The sequence below is a fragment of the Sebastes fasciatus genome, chromosome 15, assembly GCF_043250625.1.
Source record: "Sebastes fasciatus isolate fSebFas1 chromosome 15, fSebFas1.pri, whole genome shotgun sequence".
Classification (NCBI taxonomy): Eukaryota; Metazoa; Chordata; class Actinopteri; order Perciformes; family Sebastidae; genus Sebastes; species Sebastes fasciatus.
In genome coordinates this window covers 9,204,918-9,227,605 of record NC_133809.1, presented here as the reverse complement: position 1 = coordinate 9,227,605, position 22,688 = coordinate 9,204,918, and the positions used below count along the sequence as shown (strand labels likewise).

General features: G+C 39.7%; 2 protein-coding genes across 5 annotated transcripts in view; one reads left to right on the top strand and one right to left on the bottom strand.

The window, feature by feature from the left end:
- Positions 1-10,744, top strand: part of uggt1 (UDP-glucose glycoprotein glucosyltransferase 1) — a 33,995-nt gene extending 23,251 nt beyond the window's left edge. For all 3 annotated transcript variants that reach the window (XM_074609784.1, XM_074609782.1, XM_074609785.1), the window contains 15 exons: positions 23-125; positions 239-318; positions 1,280-1,469; positions 3,225-3,383; positions 3,525-3,610; positions 3,731-3,815; positions 4,504-4,592; positions 5,384-5,488; positions 5,667-5,751; positions 6,255-6,437; positions 7,680-7,840; positions 7,992-8,106; positions 8,661-8,777; positions 9,309-9,474; positions 9,592-10,744. In XM_074609784.1, coding sequence (XP_074465885.1) covers positions 23-125; positions 239-318; positions 1,280-1,469; positions 3,225-3,383; positions 3,525-3,610; positions 3,731-3,815; positions 4,504-4,592; positions 5,384-5,488; positions 5,667-5,751; positions 6,255-6,437; positions 7,680-7,840; positions 7,992-8,106; positions 8,661-8,777; positions 9,309-9,474; positions 9,592-9,611 — 1,744 coding nt within the window. In that variant the 3' untranslated portion in view covers positions 9,612-10,744. The remainder of the gene's footprint in view (positions 1-22; positions 126-238; positions 319-1,279; positions 1,470-3,224; positions 3,384-3,524; positions 3,611-3,730; positions 3,816-4,503; positions 4,593-5,383; positions 5,489-5,666; positions 5,752-6,254; positions 6,438-7,679; positions 7,841-7,991; positions 8,107-8,660; positions 8,778-9,308; positions 9,475-9,591) is intronic.
- Positions 10,745-13,883: 3,139 nt separating this feature from the next.
- Positions 13,884-22,555, bottom strand: LOC141783970 (transcription factor Sp3-like). Of its 2 annotated transcripts, XM_074661621.1 has the most exons (9): positions 22,375-22,515; positions 21,967-22,066; positions 21,130-21,360; positions 20,466-21,038; positions 19,079-19,279; positions 18,725-18,929; positions 18,415-18,604; positions 17,567-17,763; positions 13,884-16,255 (listed from the first exon to the last, which is right to left on the bottom strand). In XM_074661621.1, the coding sequence occupies exons 2-9, from the start codon at positions 22,021-22,023 to the stop codon at positions 16,008-16,010; spliced, it is 1,902 nt and encodes a 633-aa protein (XP_074517722.1). In that variant the 5' UTR covers positions 22,024-22,066; positions 22,375-22,515; the 3' UTR covers positions 13,884-16,007. The 2 variants fall into 2 exon arrangements, with proteins under 2 accessions (XP_074517722.1, XP_074517723.1); XM_074661622.1 differs by lacking the exon at positions 21,967-22,066 and having other exon boundaries at positions 22,375-22,555.
- Positions 22,556-22,688: the final 133 nt, after the last annotated feature.

Sequence of the window (22,688 nt, the reverse complement as noted above, 5' to 3'; positions counted from 1 at the left end):
GCTGATTTATTTTTTTTGGCAGTGCTGTGAAGATTCGCCCGAAGGAAGGAGACGTGTACTTTGATGTTGTTGCCGTGGTGGATCCTGTAACCAGGGATGCACAGAAACTAGCTCCTCTACTGTTGGTGGGTTCAATTTCGTCCCTCGCTGGACCAGTTGATTTATTTGACCTTATTTTGCCCCTGTTTTACATGTGGTTTCTTAGCTGTCTTAATTGTCTTCTTGAACATCTCTGCAGGTTCTGAAGCAGCTGGTAAACGTCAACTTACGGGTCTTCATGAACTGCCAATCCAAACTGTCAGAAATGCCTCTCAAGAGGTGAGAAGTGAAAACTGTTTCTGAACCTCAAATCCTATAGTTATATCAGTATCCGTATGTGACAAACGCCAACACGTCTTTCTGCTTTTTCTGGCTATAAGTTTACTATTCACCCCCCCAATGTGCTTATTTTATGTTTTTACTTTAAACCAGGCACTGAATCTTTAAAATATCATAATACTGTATAGCTCTGTGCCACTGTTAGGACTTCAATTACAATCTAAGTCCAATCATACTACAGATCTTAAAAGGGATCATTTTTTGAAGTGGGGCTCCAGTAGATGACGGTAATACACTGACTATGGATAAATACCTCATGCAACCCCTCTTCAAAAAATCCAAACTATCCCTTTAAGTGTCACTTTATGCTCAGGTCTTCAGTTCTTTTTGGAAAAGAAATGTATTTATAATCCGGGTAAAACTTATATTTTAGAAATATAATTGACAGTGCACACTCTAGTTTTAAACGTTGTTTTACTGACTTAAAGGGACATAATTAGATGCTCTTTTTGCATTATTCACATTTTTCTATTCACTCTCTATTACCAGAAGCATTTTCTGAGATGTCAGTGTCACATGAAGACCTTGTTTGCATTAAAACTGTGGTGTTTAGTGAACTCTTGCAGGAGGAAACGTGGATGTGTAGGGGCATAAAATCGGTTTGAAAACCAGTTTCACAAAGGATTATCCGGAATTTACTAAGTTGTTGAATTCAAAATACTTTTTAAAAAATCGGCTTTGCAAATGTTTTATGAGGAAGGAAAATGCACACAACATGTTTTTAGACCTCAAGGATACACACAATGTGTTTTTCTGAGTAACACTGTAAACATAACTTTTTGTTTGTTTACAAGAAAACTCCACACGGCACCTTTAACTTACTTAACATTTTAAGCCAGTCTGTTTATGGTATTATTATTATTTATGACATGATGACTCCTCCACTTGTGTTTTCTTCCAGTTTTTACCGTCATGTGTTGGAGCCAGAGGTGGCGTTTCAGGCCGACGGCAGTTTCTCTCCCGGCCCCTTGGCCAAGTTCCTGGACATGCCTCAGTCTCCTCTCTTCACCCTGAACATCAACACTCCCGAGAGCTGGATGGTGGAGTCGGTGCAAACCCGGTACGACCTGGACAACATCTACCTGGAGGAGGTAAAGCAATAAGCCTGTCTGGGTTCGATCACGATCTGTTGTTGTGAAATATTTAAAAGTCTTTCTCCCAGTAAACTCTCTAAAGTCTCTAAAGTCTAAAGTTATCACCCCACTCTATCCTGCTGCTGCTGCTGCTCTCTGAATGGATGTTTTAATACTGGTCCACTGGGTTGTGTTTTAATGTGTGTCATCAGTCAGCGTTAAACACTTCCTGTCCCCTTTAGACTCAAACTAAACTGATATGGTACTACTTAGTTTTGGGTCTCACTTGACTGGATTTATTTGTCTAAGGGACTGTACAAAGAAAACTCTTTTATGTTCCTGTTTTATTTCAGCTTTCCTTTACAATGTAGTAAAAGGTTGCATCAAAAAGATAACTTTAACCTGCGCCATGGTTCATATGCAGAGAACAACAGTTGTGTCTCTCTATCAGGGTTTTATTAATGTGTGCATTAAGATATTAAGGTTTAAATTGTGGTAAACAAAAAATACTTTTCCTGCAGTATATTACTGAGTTCTTCTGCTAAATTCGGCACCATGTCTCACTAAACGAGTAGAACAGCGATTTAATAAATCAGCAGTTAGAAAAATGTGTAAACTGCCGTTAAAATAGATGAGCTTTATCTCGGAGACATTGCGTTTATTCACTTTACATGGAGCTAGAAAATGTTAAATCATGTTCACAGAATGAGTTAGTGTCTGTTTATGAGTCGTAAGAAATCATAAATGATCTTTTAGAAGGAGTAGATGTTTACCTGAAAGCTCGGCTCCGTTTAAATTTAACAATATGTTAATGGAGGTTTTGCTCCGACAGTAGGAAACAGTTGAAGACTTTATTTGCCTCATCAGTTATTTAAAATGTAAATTAGCTTATCAAACACACTTTTTTCGCTATTCACTTATTTCATCTGATAATATCGTCAGCTTTTATAAAGCAGATCTCTGACTTAATGAAATCACATGTTATAAAAAACTGCAAAGACGTGCTGACTGGTGGTGTTTTGGGATGTCAAACAGTAACAGTTACACATCTTACTTTAGTTTATTTAACTCAGTTCACAGACGAGCTGTTACAGTTAAATATCAGCCGAAATGAAACGTCTTACTGTAGGAGTCATACAAAGTCATACGTTATGATTAAGGATTATCATTTATGTAACGGGGAACCCAGATCTGTTAAATTGAGCAATATGTTAATGGAGTCTGGCAGTCACTGGACTCCAACAACTCCAGTGTGTATTTTTGGAACAATGGACCATCAGACGGCAGTCCCCCGTGTATGTGACATTATTGGTTGCAGTTGAGGCGGTTTGGGGTTCACACTGACGTCAGATATGCGTCACTTCCAACATGAAAGTGAATAGTCGAGGCAGAAAGATCGGATCTGAGCAATAAGTCCTGTAATGTGTACACGGCAAAAAAAGTCACCACCCCAATCATTTTTGTATTTTTTTTCTCTATTATAGTCCTGTTGTCTGACTATTTCGATTACTGGATTTTATTATTTTTTGTATTTGCCTATTTTATATCTTAAAGTCCTGTTGCACCCTCACTCTCACTCGTTCAAAGAGGAGTTCTCTCTCTACTGAGATTTCTTCCATTTCTGCTGATGTGCTGAGGGTTTTTTTTCTCTCTCTTCTTGAAGACCTTGGGTTTATTTGGGAACCATTACTAATGTGTGTCTGTAGAGCCCCTGGACTCCATTACTGGGCTTCACAAACTAAACTTAACTTGTCTGGACTCGTGTGTCTGCAGGTGGAGAATATGGTAGCAGCAGAGTACGAGTTGGAGCACCTTTTGTTGGAAGGTCATTGCTTTGACGTCAGTTCAGGTCAGCCGCCGCGAGGCCTCCAGTTCACCTTGGGAACCGCCTCCGAGCCCGTCATCATGGATACTATCGTCATGGCGAACCTGGTGAGTTAACCGATGAGCCTCGGAACACCTTAGAGCAGAAAGTTACCAATTGTTATAGTTTGTTGATACTTTTCCTGGATGGTAAACAGGTTTATTGTTACAGTCACAAACACGGTAAATCTCTTGTGTTCTGCTCTATAGGGTTACTTTCAGCTGAAGGCGAACCCCGGCGCCTGGATCCTGAAGATGAGGAAAGGACGCTCTGATGACATCTACAAGATTTACAGGTAAGAAGAACATTGAGAATTGGTTATATTGGGTCAGAGAGTTACAAAGCTATATTCGTTTTAAAGTAAAGTTTCTTGTAAACTTCCTGTTTTCCTAATCCTTTCTTTCTTCTGTTGCAGCCATGACGGCACCGACTCTCCAGCAGAGTCTGATGACATTATAGTCGTGCTGAACAACTTCAAGAGCAGGATCATTAAAGTCAAGGTCAGTTTACCTGAGATGAAGTGATGACTGTCAGGCACAACGGCATGGAAACAGTGATGAGAATATCCCCTTTCACACAGTTAAATTTAATTCTTCTCCCCAAATAAATGAAACCAAATCCAGGATGATTAGCGGCATCATTTCCAGTCTTTTTTCTCAGTCTGACTGCGTTCTTGTGGGATTTAAATGAGTAGAAGAAACTGTAGTCTGTGCAGAGTTGTTTGATGCAGAACATATACAGTATTTACATAAATTACATGGGACACAGACATGCAGACACAGAAACAAAACTACATTCCCAAGATGGCTGCAGGATGTGGAGGACTAAATCTGAATTATTTGAAATAAATGTAAAAAAAAAATGAATTTAAAAGTAAATGAATGAATAGATTAGGGAACAAAGAAATGCAGGAATATAGAAATGGGAAATCCAAATATTTTTTATTTTCAAACTCTGTCTGAAAAATGTTTACTAGAAGGTCTTAACTGATTTGTAGATTAATTTCTAGATATGTTATGTGTATTTTATTCATTTATCATTCACTTATTTACAAATTAGACAGGTTTGGTCCTCCATAGAATCCCAGCTAGTTAAAATCATATAAAAATTGCTACGTCAATTACATAAATTATATTTTCTAACATTGGTTGGTTCAACTAACTGGGTTTAAATGTGTGTGTTGATCAGGTCCAGAAGAAACCAGACAAGTTCAACGAGGAGCTGCTGAGTGACGTGACCGAGGAAAATGACACTGGCTTCTGGAAATCTCTGACCAGGTACAGCTTTGATTCAAAATTTACTAGTTACTGCTTTTATAATAAATGGAGCTGAAGAAATAAGTTAATTAGTCAATTAATAAAATAAATCAATAAAAAATAATCTTCAACAATTTTAGTAATTGTTTGATTAGTTTATTAAGCAAAATTGTCCAAAACATCGTCTGGTTCAAATGTGAGGATTTGCATTGAAAAGTGAACATCTTTGTTTTTTTAATCGTTTTTCACAGTTAATCAATAATGATAATAATTCATCATTACACATGTGCAAAGATTAGGGCTGCAATTTACGATTTTCATTGTCGATTAATCTGTTGATTATTTTCCAGATTAATCAATTAGTTATTAGTTATTTGATCTATAAAATGTCAGAAAATGGTGAAAAATGTGGATCAGTGCTTCCCAAAGCCCAAGATGACGTCCTCAAATGTCTTGTTTTGTCCACAACTCAAAGATATTCAGTTTACTGTCATAGACGAGTAAAGAAACCAGAAAATATTTGTCATTTTAGAAGCTGGAATCAGAGAATAGACTTTTTTTTCTTTAAAAAATTACGCCGATAAATTAATCAGTTAAATAGTTGGCAATTACGATACGATACGATGAAACTAAAACTGAAATTAATTTAATAGCTAACAACTAATCGCTTAATTGTTGCAGCTCTAGCAAAGATTAACATTATCACTAAATAGTTAACTGTATCCTGCAAGCATCTGGATGACAAACAAATTTAATAAATCTGTTTTGTGTGTATTCTTTTTTTTATAAAAAGTTTGTATTCTGTCTTTCAGAGGGTTCACAGGTGGAGGAAAGACAGAGGAGTTAAAGCAGGAGAAGGACGACGTGATCAACATCTTCTCTCTGGCCTCGGGGCATCTGTACGAGCGGTTCCTCAGGTGAGCGTCAGGAGATGTGACCAGGAAAAGAAAACGGGATTGTTGTATCAACCAAAAAATCCTTAAAAACTAACATCCCGTCTCCTTATGTGTACAAAAAGACTTCATTGATTTAAGCTCCTTTGTTCTGCCAGCCCTGTTGCCACCAGTGTTTTTTATTCTTTCTTCCCCCTCTCAGGATTATGATGCTGTCAGTTCTGAAAAACACCAAAACGCCCGTCAAGTTCTGGTTCCTCAAGAACTACCTGTCCCCGACGTTCAAGGTAGGATTTTAAAAAATCAACTGGCGTCTCATTATTGACGCGGAGATTTTCTCTGATGGCTGCAGCTTTTTTTCTCTGTCCGTCAGTGATGTGAGCTTCAAACAGGTGCTCTGAAAATCAAGGTGAAACATACAGCAGGGATTCGATTTTTTACTCTGCATGTAGAAGGAAATCTCATTCATCATTATCACTCCTGTTTTTGTGACCATTTCAGTCTGGTTTTGGTTTCTAAGCCTCATTATCGTGCAATGCACTGCTTTTTTATAGCTAAAATCACAGATAAGATTGTTTTGTAACCCAGATTCAGCCCATTTCCATATTTAACTCCATAATAGCTCCAGTCTTGAATTATAAATGATTGCTCTTTATTTTGATATTTACAGTATGTCATGATAGACAGTCATCTGTCCAAAAAGATTAGTTCAGTGTTATTTCTACTATAGATTGTGGTGATTTCAGATTTATGAAACCTTTTGACAGTTTTGTGCGTGACCCTCTTGCAGGAGTTCATCCCCCACATGGCAAAGCAGTACGGTTTCCAGTACGAGCTGGTCCAGTACAAGTGGCCTCGCTGGTTACACCAACAGACCGAGAAGCAGAGGATCATCTGGGGCTACAAGATCCTGTTCCTGGACGTGCTGTTTCCTCTCGCCGTCGACAAGATCCTGTTTGTGGACGCTGACCAGGTTAGCTCACACAAGTAGCTGTACAAACACTGTTATTCATCCTGCCTCTGTCTAAATATGTGTTCCTTTTTACTGTTCAGTTCGTAAGCTGATGATATAAAAAGGAACTAGATGAATAAACTCAAGAGAGCGCCAAGGAAAAATACAGCAGTAATTATAATTTCTCGACTTCCTTGGGACTTAATTATTAAAAGGTTTTATGATTAGGTCTGGAAAGAATGTAATACAGGACTTTTTGCTGTAATCTAATATTAATATAGTCTTACCGACAGTGCTCTAGAGCACTGGTTCCCAACCCCCCCACTAGGGGTCGCCAAAGCTTCACAGGGGGTGTTGCGAGGCCTTCTTGATTTTGAGAGGTGTAAAACAACTTTTTTTTAAATATACAGTTGGCCTATATCTCAGCATTTTATTCATTTCTGTGAAGAAAACTAAATGAACTTGTTATTTTAAAAGTTTGGATTATTATTTAAGATATAAACAGGATAAGGTCACGGTGAAGACCTGAACACAAGTTATATTCACAGAGCCTTCCTTCTCTGCTAAACAACCCCGTCCTGCATTAGGAAAGCTTCAGGGAGAAGAAAACACTGAATTTGTCAAAAAATAAGTGTATTAAGTATGTTTGATTGTTAAAAAATACATAATAAAGACAAAGATTTGTATCAATAGTCCCTAAAAATAACAGGAAAACTCATCTCTGATTCAATATTCACAGGGAATAATCTGCTCAAATTCATCCAAATTGCTTGTTTTTACACAAACTTCCTGCAGTTATTGGGTTCACTATTTGGGCTAATTGTACAGTTATTGTTATGCATTGAATATGATATGAAATATCCATATAATATGTCACTTAGTCAGGGGGTCGTAAGTTTTCTCAATGATAGAAAAGTGGTCACCTGAGGACAGAGGTTGTGAACCAGGACTCTAGAGCTTAAATGATTAGTTGGTTGGTGAATCAACAAAAATGCAACAATTCTGATTAATTTTATGAGCAGAAATGCAAAAAATTCACTGGTATTAACTTCTCAAATGTGAATATTCACTGGTTTTGTTAGTGTTATATGTTAGTAAATTAAATATATATTTAGACTTTGGACTGTAGACGTCAAATAGCGCTATTTTCGAAAGTTTTATAGTCAACGATTAATCAAGAAAATGACTGATTGATTAATTGTTAATGACAAGAAGTGTCACCACTATCAAAGTGATCCATCTGTTTTGTTTGCTCTCCTTCAGATTGTGCGGACAGACCTGAAGGAGCTGCGTGACTTCGACCTGGAGGGAGCGCCGTACGGTTACACGCCGTTCTGCGAGAGCCGGAGGGACATGGACGGCTACCGCTTCTGGAAGTCGGGCTACTGGGCGAGCCACCTCGCCGGGCGCAAATACCACATCAGGTATACACACACTCTGACTTGTATCCTGGTGCTGTGTCGCTCGTAGTGTGAACACAGTCGCCCTCAAACACACTCACATACACAGATGCACTCTCATTTTTAATATACTTTCATGCATATTTCATGTGTTGCCGTTGCTTATCCCCTGCAGTGCCCTGTATGTGGTCGACCTGAAGAAGTTCAGGAAAATAGCTGCAGGAGATCGGCTCCGGGGACAGTACCAGGGGCTCAGCCAGGACCCCAACAGCCTTTCAAACCTCGACCAGGTCAGTCTGTCTCTTCATTGGCTGTCCACATTTTGTCGAATTGTTGTGCATTTGGGATCTGATTCTAAAAACTGAGACTGTTTTTGAAGTCTGGGTAAAGTCAAAATCAGAGATTTGCTTATAAACACATTATACATGTTAGAAAATAAGTGCTGAAAACACGTGAAAAGACTTTATGCCAATGTAGAGCGGGCGACGTGACGGTCCGTCTCTCGAATCGCTACCAGAATGCATTGCACGGCTGCTTATGTAGACAATGAATGGGAAGCGTGGAAAGGACGGAGGCTGCGGCCAAGTACCGTCAAACTCTCTAATGTCCTTGAACACAGCAACAAGAAAGAGTTTTAGACACAGTTACAGTTTATTACATTTATTTATAATAAGGCACAGATTCTTGTTTGCACATTATAGATGACGTTTTATATCATGAGCTGACTTAAAGTAATCTAAAGCTTTAACATGTTGTGTCCTGGTTTGATTTAAACAAAGAGGTAACCGTTGATACTCGTTGCCTGCTGCCATTATTGATCTCATTGTCTGTCTGTCTGTTTCAGGATCTGCCGAACAACATGATCCACCAGGTGCCCATCAAGTCTCTCCCTCAGGAGTGGTTGTGGTGTGAAACCTGGTGTGACGACAGCGGCAAGAGGAGCGCCAAGACCATAGACCTGGTAGGAACAGTTAGTGTGTCTCCTCTCATCTCACCTACCTACCTCCCTCCTCTCACCTACCTCCCTCCCTTCTCTCATCTACCCTCCTCTCACCTCCCTCCCTACTCTCACCTACCCTCCTCTCACCTCCCTCCCTCCTCTCACCTCCCTCCCTCCTCTCACCTCCCTCCCTTCTCCCTCCTCTCACCTACCTCCCTACTCCTACCTCCCTCCCCACTCACCTCCCTCCCTCCCTCCTCTCACCTACCTCCCTCCCTTCTCTCATCTACCTCCCTCCCTACTCTCACCTACCCTTCTCTCACCTCCCTCCCTCCTCCCTCCTCTCACCTACCTCCCTACTCACCTCCCTCCCTCCCTCCTCTCACCTACCTCCCTACTCCTACCTACCTCCCTCCTCTCACCTACCTCCCTCCCTTCTCTCATCTACCCTCCTCTCACCTCCCTCCCTACTCTCACCTACCCTCCTCTCACCTACCTCTCACCTCCCTTACCGAACCCAGTGATAACATGGCTCATATTCCCTGATTTCAGTGTAACAACCCCATGACCAAGGAGCCCAAGCTGCATGCTGCGGTGAGGATCGTGGCCGAGTGGACCGATTATGACCAGGAGATTAAACGTCTACAGACCAGAGTCCAGGAGGGAATAAAACACACTAAAAAACAGCAAAAAACACAGCAAGAAACAGAAAGCACAGGTACTAAACACTCACGAGACACACAACAAGTAAATGTTTAGATAGAAACAACACACATCTTGTCTAACCCTTAACACATCTATCAACTGAACTCATTGTTCTTTGTCTCTCTGTCAGACACTCACACAGAGTTGTGAGGATCCTGCAGTGGCTGTGATGAGGCGGTGAACTGGACTCTGTTTAAAGAGGCTCCTCTCCTGCCTCGGGGACTGCTAAATGGTTGAAACAGTTATGTTCTTTTTATAATGTGTTGAAGGGGAGTTTTAAAGTGGTCAGGTTTTGTGTGTACAAGTGGTGAGAATGTATTTTGTCAAGCGAATCATGAATAGAAGTTTTTTTCATTACAGTTTTATTCCCCCTGTAATTGAAGTCAGTCTTTAAATTTGCACTGATTGGGATTCTGGTTCGGGCTGTGGTTGAAGCACAAAGGGAGGAGGACAATACAATTAAAGTGTACAATTAGGTTTACACTTCTATTTTTATGGAGCTCATATGAAAGTGAACAATCATTGATTGTTTGCTGTTGTTCACACCTCAACACTAGAGCTGGGCAATATGTTTGAAGTCAAGAAGTTTTTTTTAAATCAATATGGCAAATTAATGCAAAATCACAGTGAACTATGATCCCCTGTTATTCATTACATCAGATTAAATTAAATTTTTTTTTTTATTAGTTTACCCTGAATTATGAATTTGGGCAGCAGAACTTTGTAAAATATAAAGTTTTCGCCGAGCCCCATGCTAAATACATGCTAGATAAAATGCTAAAATACTCGTCGACGTCTGGAGAATTAAGGTTATATCTACATACACAGTATGGATTATTTTATACAGTGGTAGATCCACTAATCATATCTTTTTAAGAATCACCTCAAACTATAGGGGATGGTTAGTGCCCAACCTAAACTTCACAACATTTAAAGGGAATTTAGAAATGAGCGGTATCACTGTTAATGATGTTGATACACATCAAATGGTATTTGACGTGAAAATTAAGTACAAAAATCAGCTGGCTGGATTGAATCCCAAGTTTCTTGTGGATTATAAATGTCACCGTGACTCTCAGGGAAAGATGTTTGAAACATAAAGTACGAATCAGAGGAGATGGGGAGAGTTTGTGGTACTGTACGGGACGAGCAGCCATGACATTAGAGTTTAGCTGAAATATGTTTTTATTTTCTGTTTCCTGGTAACAAATACGTGGATTTTTCATGATCATCTTTTTCTGGCTGTCGTTTTTTGTTAAATAAAAATCCCCAATTAAGAAGTACTCCTGTGTATTTTCACTGTTTCTTGCATGTCTTCAGGTATTTGCCTTCATAGTATTTGGCTTAAGATATTTAGTTACTTGATGGGTATACAGTAAATGTGCCATCCAGGCTGGGCTACTTACCCCAAGAGGTACTTCTGCAGTGCCAGAGGGTTCGTGGTAAATCTTCAAGCGAGCAGAGAAATTAACAGCTAAAAGTAATAAAACATTTCAAATAGTTAGCAAAAGATGATGGTCAATAGCTGAAAGTAAACAAAAGGTTGAAATAAACAAAATATATAAACAGTTAGCCAAAAGTAACTAAAACTACTACTTTGTAACTAACAGTAATGGATAAACAGTTGAAATAAGCTAAATTAAATGATTGAAATCTTAAAAAAGTTATCCACTACCTTTAAGTTAAGCTCACTGACTAACTGAAATAGTTAACTTGTTTTTGTCTTTGATATAACATTTTTGGTGACATACTATACTATGAGTTTTTCTGAATCTTTTCGAAATACTATTCTATGACTTTTTTTATGATTTTTTCCAACATACTATACTGACTTTTTTTTTTCTTTTTTCGACACACTATACTAAGACATTTTCAACATATTATACTACTCACTATAAAAAGTCATAGTATAGTATGTCGAAAATCAGTCATAGTGTAGTATATCAAAAAAAGTCGTAGGATTACATGTCGAAAAAAATCAGTCATAGTATAATATGTAAAAAAACAAAACTGTTTATGTCTAAATCATAATATGGTATGTCGAAAAAAGTTTAAAAAAAGTCATAGTAAAGTATGTTAAAAAAAAGTTAGAAAATATAGTATAGTGTGTTGAGAAAAAGCAAAGTCATAGTGTGTCAAAAAAGTCATTTATAAAAGTCATATACAGTATATATACACACACACATATTCTATGACATTTTTTAATGACATACTGTCAAGTAATTCAGAGTTTTATTCAACTCCTGCCCAAACTTGATGTACTTTATCAAAAAAAATAAGTGTGTAAAGGGTTTAGTGTGCATTATTGCACACTCATAACCAAAGTCAACTCATAACGTCGGACTGTTATGTATGTTGCAAACCATCACCAGCCTCATCATGTGATATATCACATTAACTTATTACAACCAAAACTAAACTAAATATCAACACCAACACTTCTTTAAACAACATGTATATCATGTGTTTCATAACAGTAGTTCAGAGCTGAACCCTCCGTCGTCCTTCCTGTGTGTTCATTAAGTTTCCTCAGCAGCTGTTCCCACTTCACTTAATGACATGTTTGTTTTCCTTCAGCTCTTCAGCGGCGCGCCGGTCAAACAGCTCCTCCAGAAACCCAAAGTGAAACTTAATGTTCCAGCGCTTCTTTCAGAGAGATGATTTTTACATTTTCATATTTGATTGGTATCTTCGAAGATTTAGCTCAACACATACTATACTTTGATTTTTTTTTTTTATGAAATATTTTCTATGACATGATATACTGTGACTTTTGTCATGATGTACTATACAATGACTTTTTTTTACATTTTTCGACATACTATACTATGACTTTTTCGTGATATTTTTATGACATATTCAATGACATTTTCATATTTTTGTGACATACTATACTAAGACCCTTTTATGACATACTATACTATGACATTTTTATATTTATCATGACATACTATACTATGGCTTTTTTATGATTTCTTCATGATACAATGATTTTTCATACTTTGACATTTTTTTATGATGTACTATATTACAAACTTTTAAATATGTTTTAATTGAATACTATACAATGACTTTTTTTCTTTATTTAATATTTTTTCAGAAACACCATACTATGACTTTTTGTCATTTGTCGACATACTTTACTATGACTTTTTCGTGATATTTTTATGACATATTTAATAACATTTTCATATCTTTATGACATACTATACTAAGACCATTTTATGACGTACTATACCATGAATTTTTATGACAACTATTCTATGACTTTTAAAAAATATATTTTTATGGCATATTATACTATGACTTATTTATGACATACTATACCATGGTTTTTTTCTGATTTCTTCATGATATACTATACAATGATTTTTCATACTTTGACATTTTTTATGACATACTATATTAGAAACTTTTAAAAATGTTTTCATTGAATACTATACTATGACTATTTTTTTTATATTTCTATGACATACTATACTACAAGAAATATCATTTTTATGACACAATATACTATGACTTTTTAATGATATACCATACTATTCCATTTTTTTTTATGACATGCTATAGTGTGACTTTTTTCATGATATTTTTTGTGGCATACTATGACTTTTTTTATCACATACTAATCTATGACTTGTTAATATTTTTTTATGACATGCTATACTAGGACCTTTTTATATTTTCATGGCAAACTATACTATGACATATTTTTTGACATACTATGACTTTTTAATGACATTTTTGTGACAGTATAGTATGAGATTTAATATTTTTTATGATATACTATATATAACTTTTTATTGACACTACTTCATGACTTTTAACATTTTTCATGTCATACTATACTATGAATTCTTTCAATGTTTTGTGATATACTATACCATTACTTTCTTTATGTTTTTATGAAATACTATACTATGACTTTAAAATATATTGACTTACTAAAAATTAACTTTTATATTTTTTTAAAAGTATGTCATAAGAAAATATATAAAAAAAAAATATATATTTTTTGTGGTATAGTATGTCATAGTCATAGTGTGGGATGCTATTAAAAATATTTAGAAAAAGTCATATAGTATATCATTAAAGAATATAAAAAATAAATAGTATAGAATGTCATAAAAAATGTCAGTTAAGTATGTCATTGAAAAATGTCAGAAAAGCCACAGCACGGTGTGTCATAGCAAAATAGTAATAATAGAGTATGTTATTAAAACATTTCATAAAAATAGTCATGGTATAGTATGTCAGAATTATTTTAAGTTATAGTATAGTATGTCACAAATAATTATAAAAAAGTCATAGTATAGTGTCATCACCAAAAAAACTGCTTAAAAGTGTATAGAATAGATTAATATCATTCTTGTACGTGTACAGTACTTCGTTGTTCTCCTCGACACATACAAAACCGGTTACTGGAAGGTTCAGACTTTTATTGTGATCCATTTGAAAAAAGGTTTTACAAAAGGTAACATTCAATTTTTACACCAATTCTTTAAAAAAAATCACTTAAAATAAGGTTTTGATACAACAAATTCAGTTAACTAAGTAATGGCTTCTATAAACAATGTGAAAATAAGATAATATACATGTAAATGAATGCTACAAACATGAGGACAAACTGAGGAAGGGATTACATTAATTCAAATAAAAACAAAAACAACAAACAATGGCATGATTGTTTTCCTTTTTGACTTGAGTGACATCTGGCCAGAATTACCAACAGAGCAGTTATTGCAAAACTAATCCCACATCATCTGGTGTCCAACTGGAATGTTCAATGACAAACACCCTTGGGGGGCTTTTTGATTTGTTGCATCTGTTTTTCTTCACATGGCAACATCGGTGCACGTTCTCCCCATGCCGCCATGTGCGGCAGACAATGGCAATGAAGAGCCCTGCAGGAATTCAAAGGTAACCACTCTACTCTTCTATGATCACCATCATGTGGCTTCGATTTAGACGACACGCAGATCGGCGAAGAGACACAGAAAACAGAAATACAATATGAATTTACAACAAAAATATGAAAAAGGAAAGGAAAAATAAAGACTCGCTTTGACGTGGACAAGCACAGCGGACGGTGTGCTCGGAAAGGACAGATGAGACATTCTGTTCAGACTGACCAGACGCTGGAAGAAGTTGCCCTGTTTTCTCAGATTGGCTTGCATCTATTTCCCCTCCTCGAGGTGGAAAACACCAACTTCAGATCAGTTAACAGCGGCACTGTCGTCCTACTCTGACCACCAGCTGAACCTCCTGCTCTGCTTGAAGCAGTGCAGCGGGACATCAGCACCATTGGCTGTCGGTTATTGCGCGACAGCTGCTGTGGCTTTATTATTATTATTATATATTTTGGGAAATACGCTTGTTTGCTTTCTTGACAAGAGCTAGATGAGAAGATTGATACCACTCACATAGCTGTATGCTATGTATGAAGACTCCGCCAGCAGCTGGCTAGTTTAGCTCAGCATTAAGACTGGAATTAGGTGGAAACAGCCAGCCTGGCTCTGTCGAAAGGTAACAAAAATCCACCTACTAGCACCTATAAGGCTCCTAAATTCACCTGGTGGGTCTTGTATGTTTAACCTGTACAAAATATTAAGTCTAAAAGTGACAATTTGCTGTTTTACTGAACTATTTCTTGGCTGGAAGCATGAACTACCTGGAGTCTCAGCTGGTTGCCTGGCAACATAACCCGCCATAAAACTGAGTGTTTACGGGTTGGTTTTTGTTCGGATTAAACAAACAAATCACGTTAACTAAATAACTTTAGTGGTGCCGACACACAGATTGTGTTACCTTCAGATGGCCAGGCTAGCCGTTTCCCCGTTTACAGTCTTTGTGCTGAGCTAAGATAACCAGTAGCTTCATATTTACCGTACAAACATGAGTGGTGCCAATCTTCTCATCTAACTCTGCAACAAAAAAAAGGAAAAGCAAAAGAGTATTTCTCCAAAATGTTGAATTATTCCTTTAAAAACAAAAGCTTTAGTTCAGCAGTGGATGCAGCGCTGCTTCAAACAGACCGCTCGGTTTCGTCAGAACTCTCCAGAGAGAATAATTAATCCCAGAGAGGTCCACTACTTCCTTTTCTCTCTTTAACAAGCTTCTCCTCATCTCCATTTCACAAACACATTTATCTCCATTAGTTACATCATCTGCAAAGCTTAAAAAACACATGCACCTCCAGCATTTTATACAAGAGTATGATACAAAATAAGGCATTTCATTGTGTTGAGTATTCATGTTGAGTGTTAATGCGTGTTTTTTGTGTGTGTGTGTGTGTGCGTGCGTGTGTGTGTGTTTACGTGTGTACATAGCAACCACATTTAAATGTTATTTTTTTTTTTGCCCGCCTATAAAAAGACTGCAAAAAACAAACATAAAGTCATGATAACTCTTAAAATATATATATTTGTCATATATATTTACGTATATATTCATATGTAAAAAACAAACAAAAAAAAAAGGTAAGAGGGGAAAGAGAAAAGCCCAAGAGGTCCCTGTGATAGGCCAGTTCTCAAAACGCCACCCCATTCATTCCATAACCTCACCGGACGCCACGGTGACCAGCTGCAAAGGGATCTCCTGATTGGCTAGGAGGTCGTGGGTGGCGGTCTGGAGGATGAGCGTGGTTCCGTCGGCGGTGATGATGGCCTCGGCGGGCGGAGACGTGCCTGAGGGAACCATGCCTTTTTTATTCGTGTGAGTCTTTATGTGCTTGGCCAGGTGGTCGCTCCGCATGAACCTCTTGGAGCACTCTGTGCACACAAACTTCTTCTCTCCTGTGAGATCGGTGAAACAGAAACATCAGACAGAGTGCGGGAGCAAATAAAACATTTAATGGTTAACACACATCACTTCACACTGACTGACCAATTAAATGAGTTCATACGTTGGCCAAAGGAACAATAAACTGAGGTACAGAAATGCCAAAAATCTGTTTAGGGATGATTTAGGAACAGTGCCATCATTACAACATTTGTCCCCCAGAGAGCACTGACAAGTTTATTTATCTTAAGTGTAAAGCGTCTCAGATCATAAACTAACAATGAAAGAAAAAAAAAACCCTGCAGACTAGGGGATGCACCGATACCACTTCTTTCAGACTGAGTACAAGTACTTACATTTGGGTACTCGCCGATACCGAGTACTGATACGAGTACTTCTCTGTGCCAAAAGAACCTCGTTAACAGCCAGCTGGAGGGTTTGAGCGACACACGGCAGACTAGGGAGTCCCGCATACGAGGCGGTGCACCGCGACCGGCTCTTGGTCGGCTTGGAAAGGCTCGGGGCGAAGGTGCTTCCCAGGGCCGTGGCCAAAGTGTCACCAGGGCGGACTGTCCTCAGTGAGCCCCAACTGCATTGTGCCCACAAGGGTGGGGCTCGGCCCGCGTAAAAGGCGCCAGGGGTCTGCGGCGATGTCGGTAACCCACCCGACCCGTCTTGAAACACGGACCAAGGTGTCTAACGCACGCGCGAGTCAGAGGGTGCAAGCAAAACCCCGTGGCGCAATGAAAGTGAGGGCTGGCGCGCGCCGGCTGAGGTGGGATCCCGGCCCAGCGGGGTCGGGCGCACCACCTAAAGTGGTATCGGTGCCGTTGTATCGGAGCCGTTTTGCGAGTACGAGTACATGACCACAGTATCGGTGCATCCCTAGTTTGAATGTATATTCGAATTTAGAGTATTCGTTGACAGCCCTAATTCAAAATGTCTTAGCATTTAGCTTTGGAACTGCTGCAAGTTTTCATTTTCTCACTTCACAGATGATGCTCGACACCTCTTATTACTGAACATTGTGTAATTAAGAACTATGGCAATCTGTCGACCGTCGCAGACAAGCATGAGAATATTTTGGTATCTGTTATGTTTTAACTGCAAAGTCTAACTACAGGAACATCTACGAAAAACTAAATATGTTCCTTTAATGTTTGTATCGTGGACAAAAAGTAGCAGTTCAGAATGTACAAACTTTGTTTTTGTTTTCACCCTTTCAACATGAATGCTTATTCACCACTTGTAACTAATTCCATACATAAAACCTTGTAAATGTGTTAGGTGATTTGAAAAGAGACTTCTTTTGAGCGTCGTCTCACCTGTGTGTGTCCTCCTGTGTCTTTGCAGCTCGTCGCTCCTTGTGAACCTCTTCCCGCAGAACATCCAGTTGCAGACGAAGGGTCTCTCTCCGCTGTGCCAGCGCAGGTGAGCTCGGAGGTGAGACGTCTTCCCGTAAACCTTCCCGCAGCCGGCGATGTGGCAGATGTGCTGCTTCTTCTTCCCCATGCCTGAACCTCTGTGAAATGCAGAAAAAATGCAAAATGAGTGAATGACAAACACAAATACTGTGAACAAAATTTGTGCAAAGGCTGACAATTTAACAACACACAAAGCTTAATAAGATACACAACAATAAAAGAAATGCTAAACAATAAAAGAATAATAATCTTTTATCACTGTGCTCATGAAGGATTAGCCAAAACATTTGCATATTGTATTTGCATGAATGTTTGAGCATGCAAATATAGCTTTGTTTGGGTATCAGGATTTTTAATGCCACATGAACACCATTTAAAACCATTTAAACCACTTCAATACAGAAATGTTAAGCTGGTTACAACAGATCATTTCCAGTTCTAAATCTGTAAAAGAGCGATAAAAGCGAGGTTTTAGTACAGACGCTGCAATGAACAACATCTGGGTGTATCACTGTAAGGGGTCTCTAAAATGGATTTTATGGTTGTATTAAAATTGGCTGTCGCTGAAAAAACCTGCATAAAACTGGTTGCAATATATTTTTTATGACTGTAATTATGATATTTAATAAAGTTTAAGGACCTCATTTAGATTTTCTGAGTTAATTTTCTTTCTTTTCTGATGAACAAAGGTGAGTTGAACACCTACACCTCCTAGTATCTGTAATGTAGATGTTTTTCGACATGCCCACCTTCCTCCAGACTCTTTGCAGTTGGGGCAGGTGCAGGCTACTCTGCGCAGCCTCTTGCCCTCCCCGCCCTGCATCTCCATGTCCTCTTCTACAATCGGTACACGCAGGTTGTTCAGATCGCTGGGGTTCAGCGTGGAGTCTCCGGCCAGCTGCCACTCCTCAGTGTCCGGCTCCTCCTTTATCTGGATACCTGAACCAGGGAAGAAGATGCAGATTAAAGGGTCATGATTTAACACAAGAAATTTAACATTTTCTCAATAAAATGAAGAATTATGTGTGAGTATGTAGAGCATGTGCAGGTGTCCCATACCAGCTGGACTGTTTGTGTCGTCCGCCTGTGGGTAATGAATTCCAGTTTGTGCTGCAGAGTTCACTGTGACTGTCTGGAGGTTGGGCAGGTTGACCTGGCCTGTCTGGCCCAGAGGGATGGTGTGGACCGGGGCTAAGGTCAGCTGCTGGGCCTGTCCCTGCCCCTGGGGCAACTGGAGTCCCTGGAGTGACTGGACGCCCTGAACCTTCAGAGAGAGATGGGATACATGTTAGTAATCGGACATCTTTCACAGCACAAAAACACAACAAGCTACTTCAATAATGCCCAACTTCTGTAGGCCACTCTGTTGCTTTAAAACATGAAGAAACTTCCCACACACTCCTCATCTGTTACCTGGAAGGTCTGCCACTGGATCTGTCCAGTAGCGGTGACAGTTTGGGCCTGGATGAGGAAGGTCCCCGGGTTGACCAGTTGCACACTCTGTAGAGTCTGACCTCCTGCATTCATGTCCTGACCCTGAGCCAACTGGACCTGACTGTCCCCAGACAAATGCAGGATGGGCTGTGAGATAGTGGTGGCGTTAGAAGATGAGACCTGCAGAGTAATGAAGATTAAATTACAATTACACACCGAGGTTGAGAAAGCTTGTAGGAGGTCCTGGTTCAACAGTACAGTGGATAGTTAGCCTTAATCTTGTTAATAAATAGCAAGCTGGAGCATTTCCCCACAGGCTAAGAATTAATGTGTGGTTGTTGAACCTCATCATGGGGAGCTCCGAACACTTGAGAGCAATGTGTTCACAAGCTGACAAGCTTAAATAAATTCGGGGGAAATTTTGGATACATATGAGACACACTGAGGGAATTCCTACGGGTTAAGTACACAGAAACACCCTCTATTAACCTCTATTGTGGCCTTAAAGTGGTTCCCAACCTATTTGGCTTGTGACCCCTTAAATCAAATCAATGTCCACTTAAATCACCTCATCATTAGGGCTGGTGTTGTTTGAAATTTCTAGACACTAGTGCAGATGCAATACCTGACTTTTGTCAACAATACCAAATCTAACTTTACTGTTTATTAAGATTATCAGGCTTTTTTTTCATTAAACTAAAGAAGGCAACATTTTTAAATGTTTAGTTAAAGTTTGATTTAAAGTAGGAACTATGTAATCAAAGAATAAATAAACACGACTACAAGTCCGATCAGACATTTGATTTCAGCGTTCGGTAATCAATAGTTTCCAATACTCTGTGCTACAGTCACATTTTGGACAGTACCAAGAAAGTATTGTGGTCCAATACCAAACCCCACTCATCATCAGTTATGGCCTTAGTGTGGACTAATGCACAATTTTTCCTTCTCAGATTTTTAGAGGCCTGAAGAGGTGAAAGTGTCAAAGCATTTCACAAAAAACAAACATAATTTTGTGTAACAGAAATGTGTATTTTCCTTCGTATAACTTAATTTATTGTACCCCATCAAATAAGGGTAGGAAAAAAGGCCCCACGATACACAACATGATCTTATTGTGATTTTAAACATTTTACGATATGCTGAGTATAGCGATAAGATATATTGCAATATACTGCAATGTATTCCTTTTTTTTCAACCGCAAATTATGCAGTTTCTATATTGCCACGCAAAATATTGTGGTACTATGCTGTATAAATTTTTTCCCTCACCCCTACCATCAGATTTATCTGGGTACCACTGCCTTAAAGCACACAGGCCTGACACACATAAACATGACATGGTGTTAAAGACACACACTCTGACCTGGATTTGCTGCAGGTGGTTGTGGTTGAAGTTCTCCGATGAAGGGTCGGACACGCCTGCAGACACGGCGGTTGCTTGGGTCAGAACCCCGGTGCCGTCGATGGTCTCCGGTAGATGGGAAGGGTTGGAGGAGGAAGTGGTGGTTGGCACGTAGAGTTGGTTGGCGCCGCTTACCGTCACCAGCTGCTGCTTGACGCCAGCATCCTGACCATGATTGTCCAGCGTCTGGCCGCCCATTATCAGCTGACCTTCAGCTGTTACCCCTGTTGCGATGGGCACCGAGTGCGCTCCAGTCAGCCCTAGAGACTCCAGATCCACACTGTTTATAGGGACGAACGTTATGTTACCAGGCATTGTGCCGGTGTATGTTGACCCCCCGGTCAGCGAGACGCCTTGGATTGACTGTACATGCCCCGCCTGCGTCAGGAGGTCCGTGGTCGTTGTTGTGGCACAGGTGATTCCAATGCTGCCCTGGCCGCCATCTTGGAGGAGATGAATCTGCCCCGTGCCATCATCCAATCCATGTGTGTATCCTGAAAGTGTCCCATCTGCATTTTGGATTTGGGGGATGACCTGGAAGAAAGAACGACAGCTTTGAGCAAAATCATCCCACTGAACTACTGTATCTTAAACATGTTTCTGTATCTTTTTTTTTTTTTTATACCTGATACTGAATGCCTGACATTCCATTGGCTGCATTCTCATTCCCAGACGCCGTAACATAAATGGGCTGGTTGGGGAGACTCCCGATGGGAAGCACATACTGCCCATTGGACGTGACAATCCCAGAGTTTTGAATGTGAACAATTCCGTGGTCTTCCTTCCCAGTTGAGACAGGAGTTAACACCTCCCATCGGTCTGAACCCGTCAGCTGAATGGCTGACATATCTGTCGTCTAGGGAGAGTATCAAAAAAACAACACCATTAACAAGCACAAATTCCAACATTCAGCTTTTGATTACATCACAAGGAAAAAGGGAACCAGTCTTTGAAATCAGCTCTGATTATCATCAAAGAGAGTAAATCATAGGGAGAGAGGGGCATCATGTAGGATTTGTGCTGATGCAAACGATGCAACATCCACAACCCTAAAGCAACCAGCAACACAGAGAGTGAAGATAACAGGCTGGTGGAGAGCAGGGTGTGTGGGGGATGGGTGGCGGTGGCTATTACAACACAATTGAACAGCTACTGTTTTGATTATGGACGCTTTCTCTGCAATATTATCACACTCCCAGCCCAGCAAGGTACACCGGCTATCTTCCAAAGCGAGCAAGCCCGACCCAAGTGACTGACTCCAGTGTCCTACCCACTATGGGCGGGTTTTACAGGGGTAAAAAGTGGGTGGCCGTTATTGAGGGGGAACACAGGAAGTGTACTGCTTTCACCCCATGCCATCAAAATTTCTATAACGTGTGAACCTTCATGCTCTCAAAAAAAAAAACACAATCGAGAGCGCAAGGCAAGAAAAAGACGAGCTTAGGGAAAATGTCGGATATACCTGTGTTTCCGGTTGCAGAAACTCGCTTTGACTGCTGTCCACGTCCGCGGACGCCATTTCTCCTTGTTTCAGAGGAGGGCTACTAGCTCTGGCAAGCTAGCTATGGAGAGAGAGAGAGAGAGAGGGAGAGAGAGAGAGAGACTCCGCTAAAAAAACTCTAATCTTCAACTCCTGGCGGCCAGAAAAGCTCGCAAAGCATCCCCACTCTGCAGCCCGAAAGGAGCTGACTGCGAAATGCAACTTTGCAGCGCAGATTCAGCGGATTATCGGCCCAACATCGACTGTTTACTTTGTCAACTCGGTAGCTAGGCTAAGCTAAAGCCAGCTAGCTTCTGGTTAGCTCACCATCTCTAGCTAGTTAAAAAGATAAAAAAGACGCTTCGCTGTTTAGGTTTGAACAAAACTCACCGATTAGTTGCACGCTTTCGATGCGGTAAATGTTTACGTACCGACCATAGCGTGAATGGGTAGTATGTAGTAGGATTTATCTGATAAACTGAACTCCAAACATGATTATTTTATCAAAGGCGGGCTAGTGTTGATCGGTTGAATTCGGGGTCGATTTTTTTTTTCTATTTTGATTGACGGTGCGGGAAACACAAAGAGGCGGGACTAACAGGGCTTGACTGACGTGATTTGCATCACATTACAGGACGTCCCGCCCTTCTTCTCTAAGCTGATTGGCTGAGCGAGGAGTTCGGCGCACGCTATTGGCTGAGCGG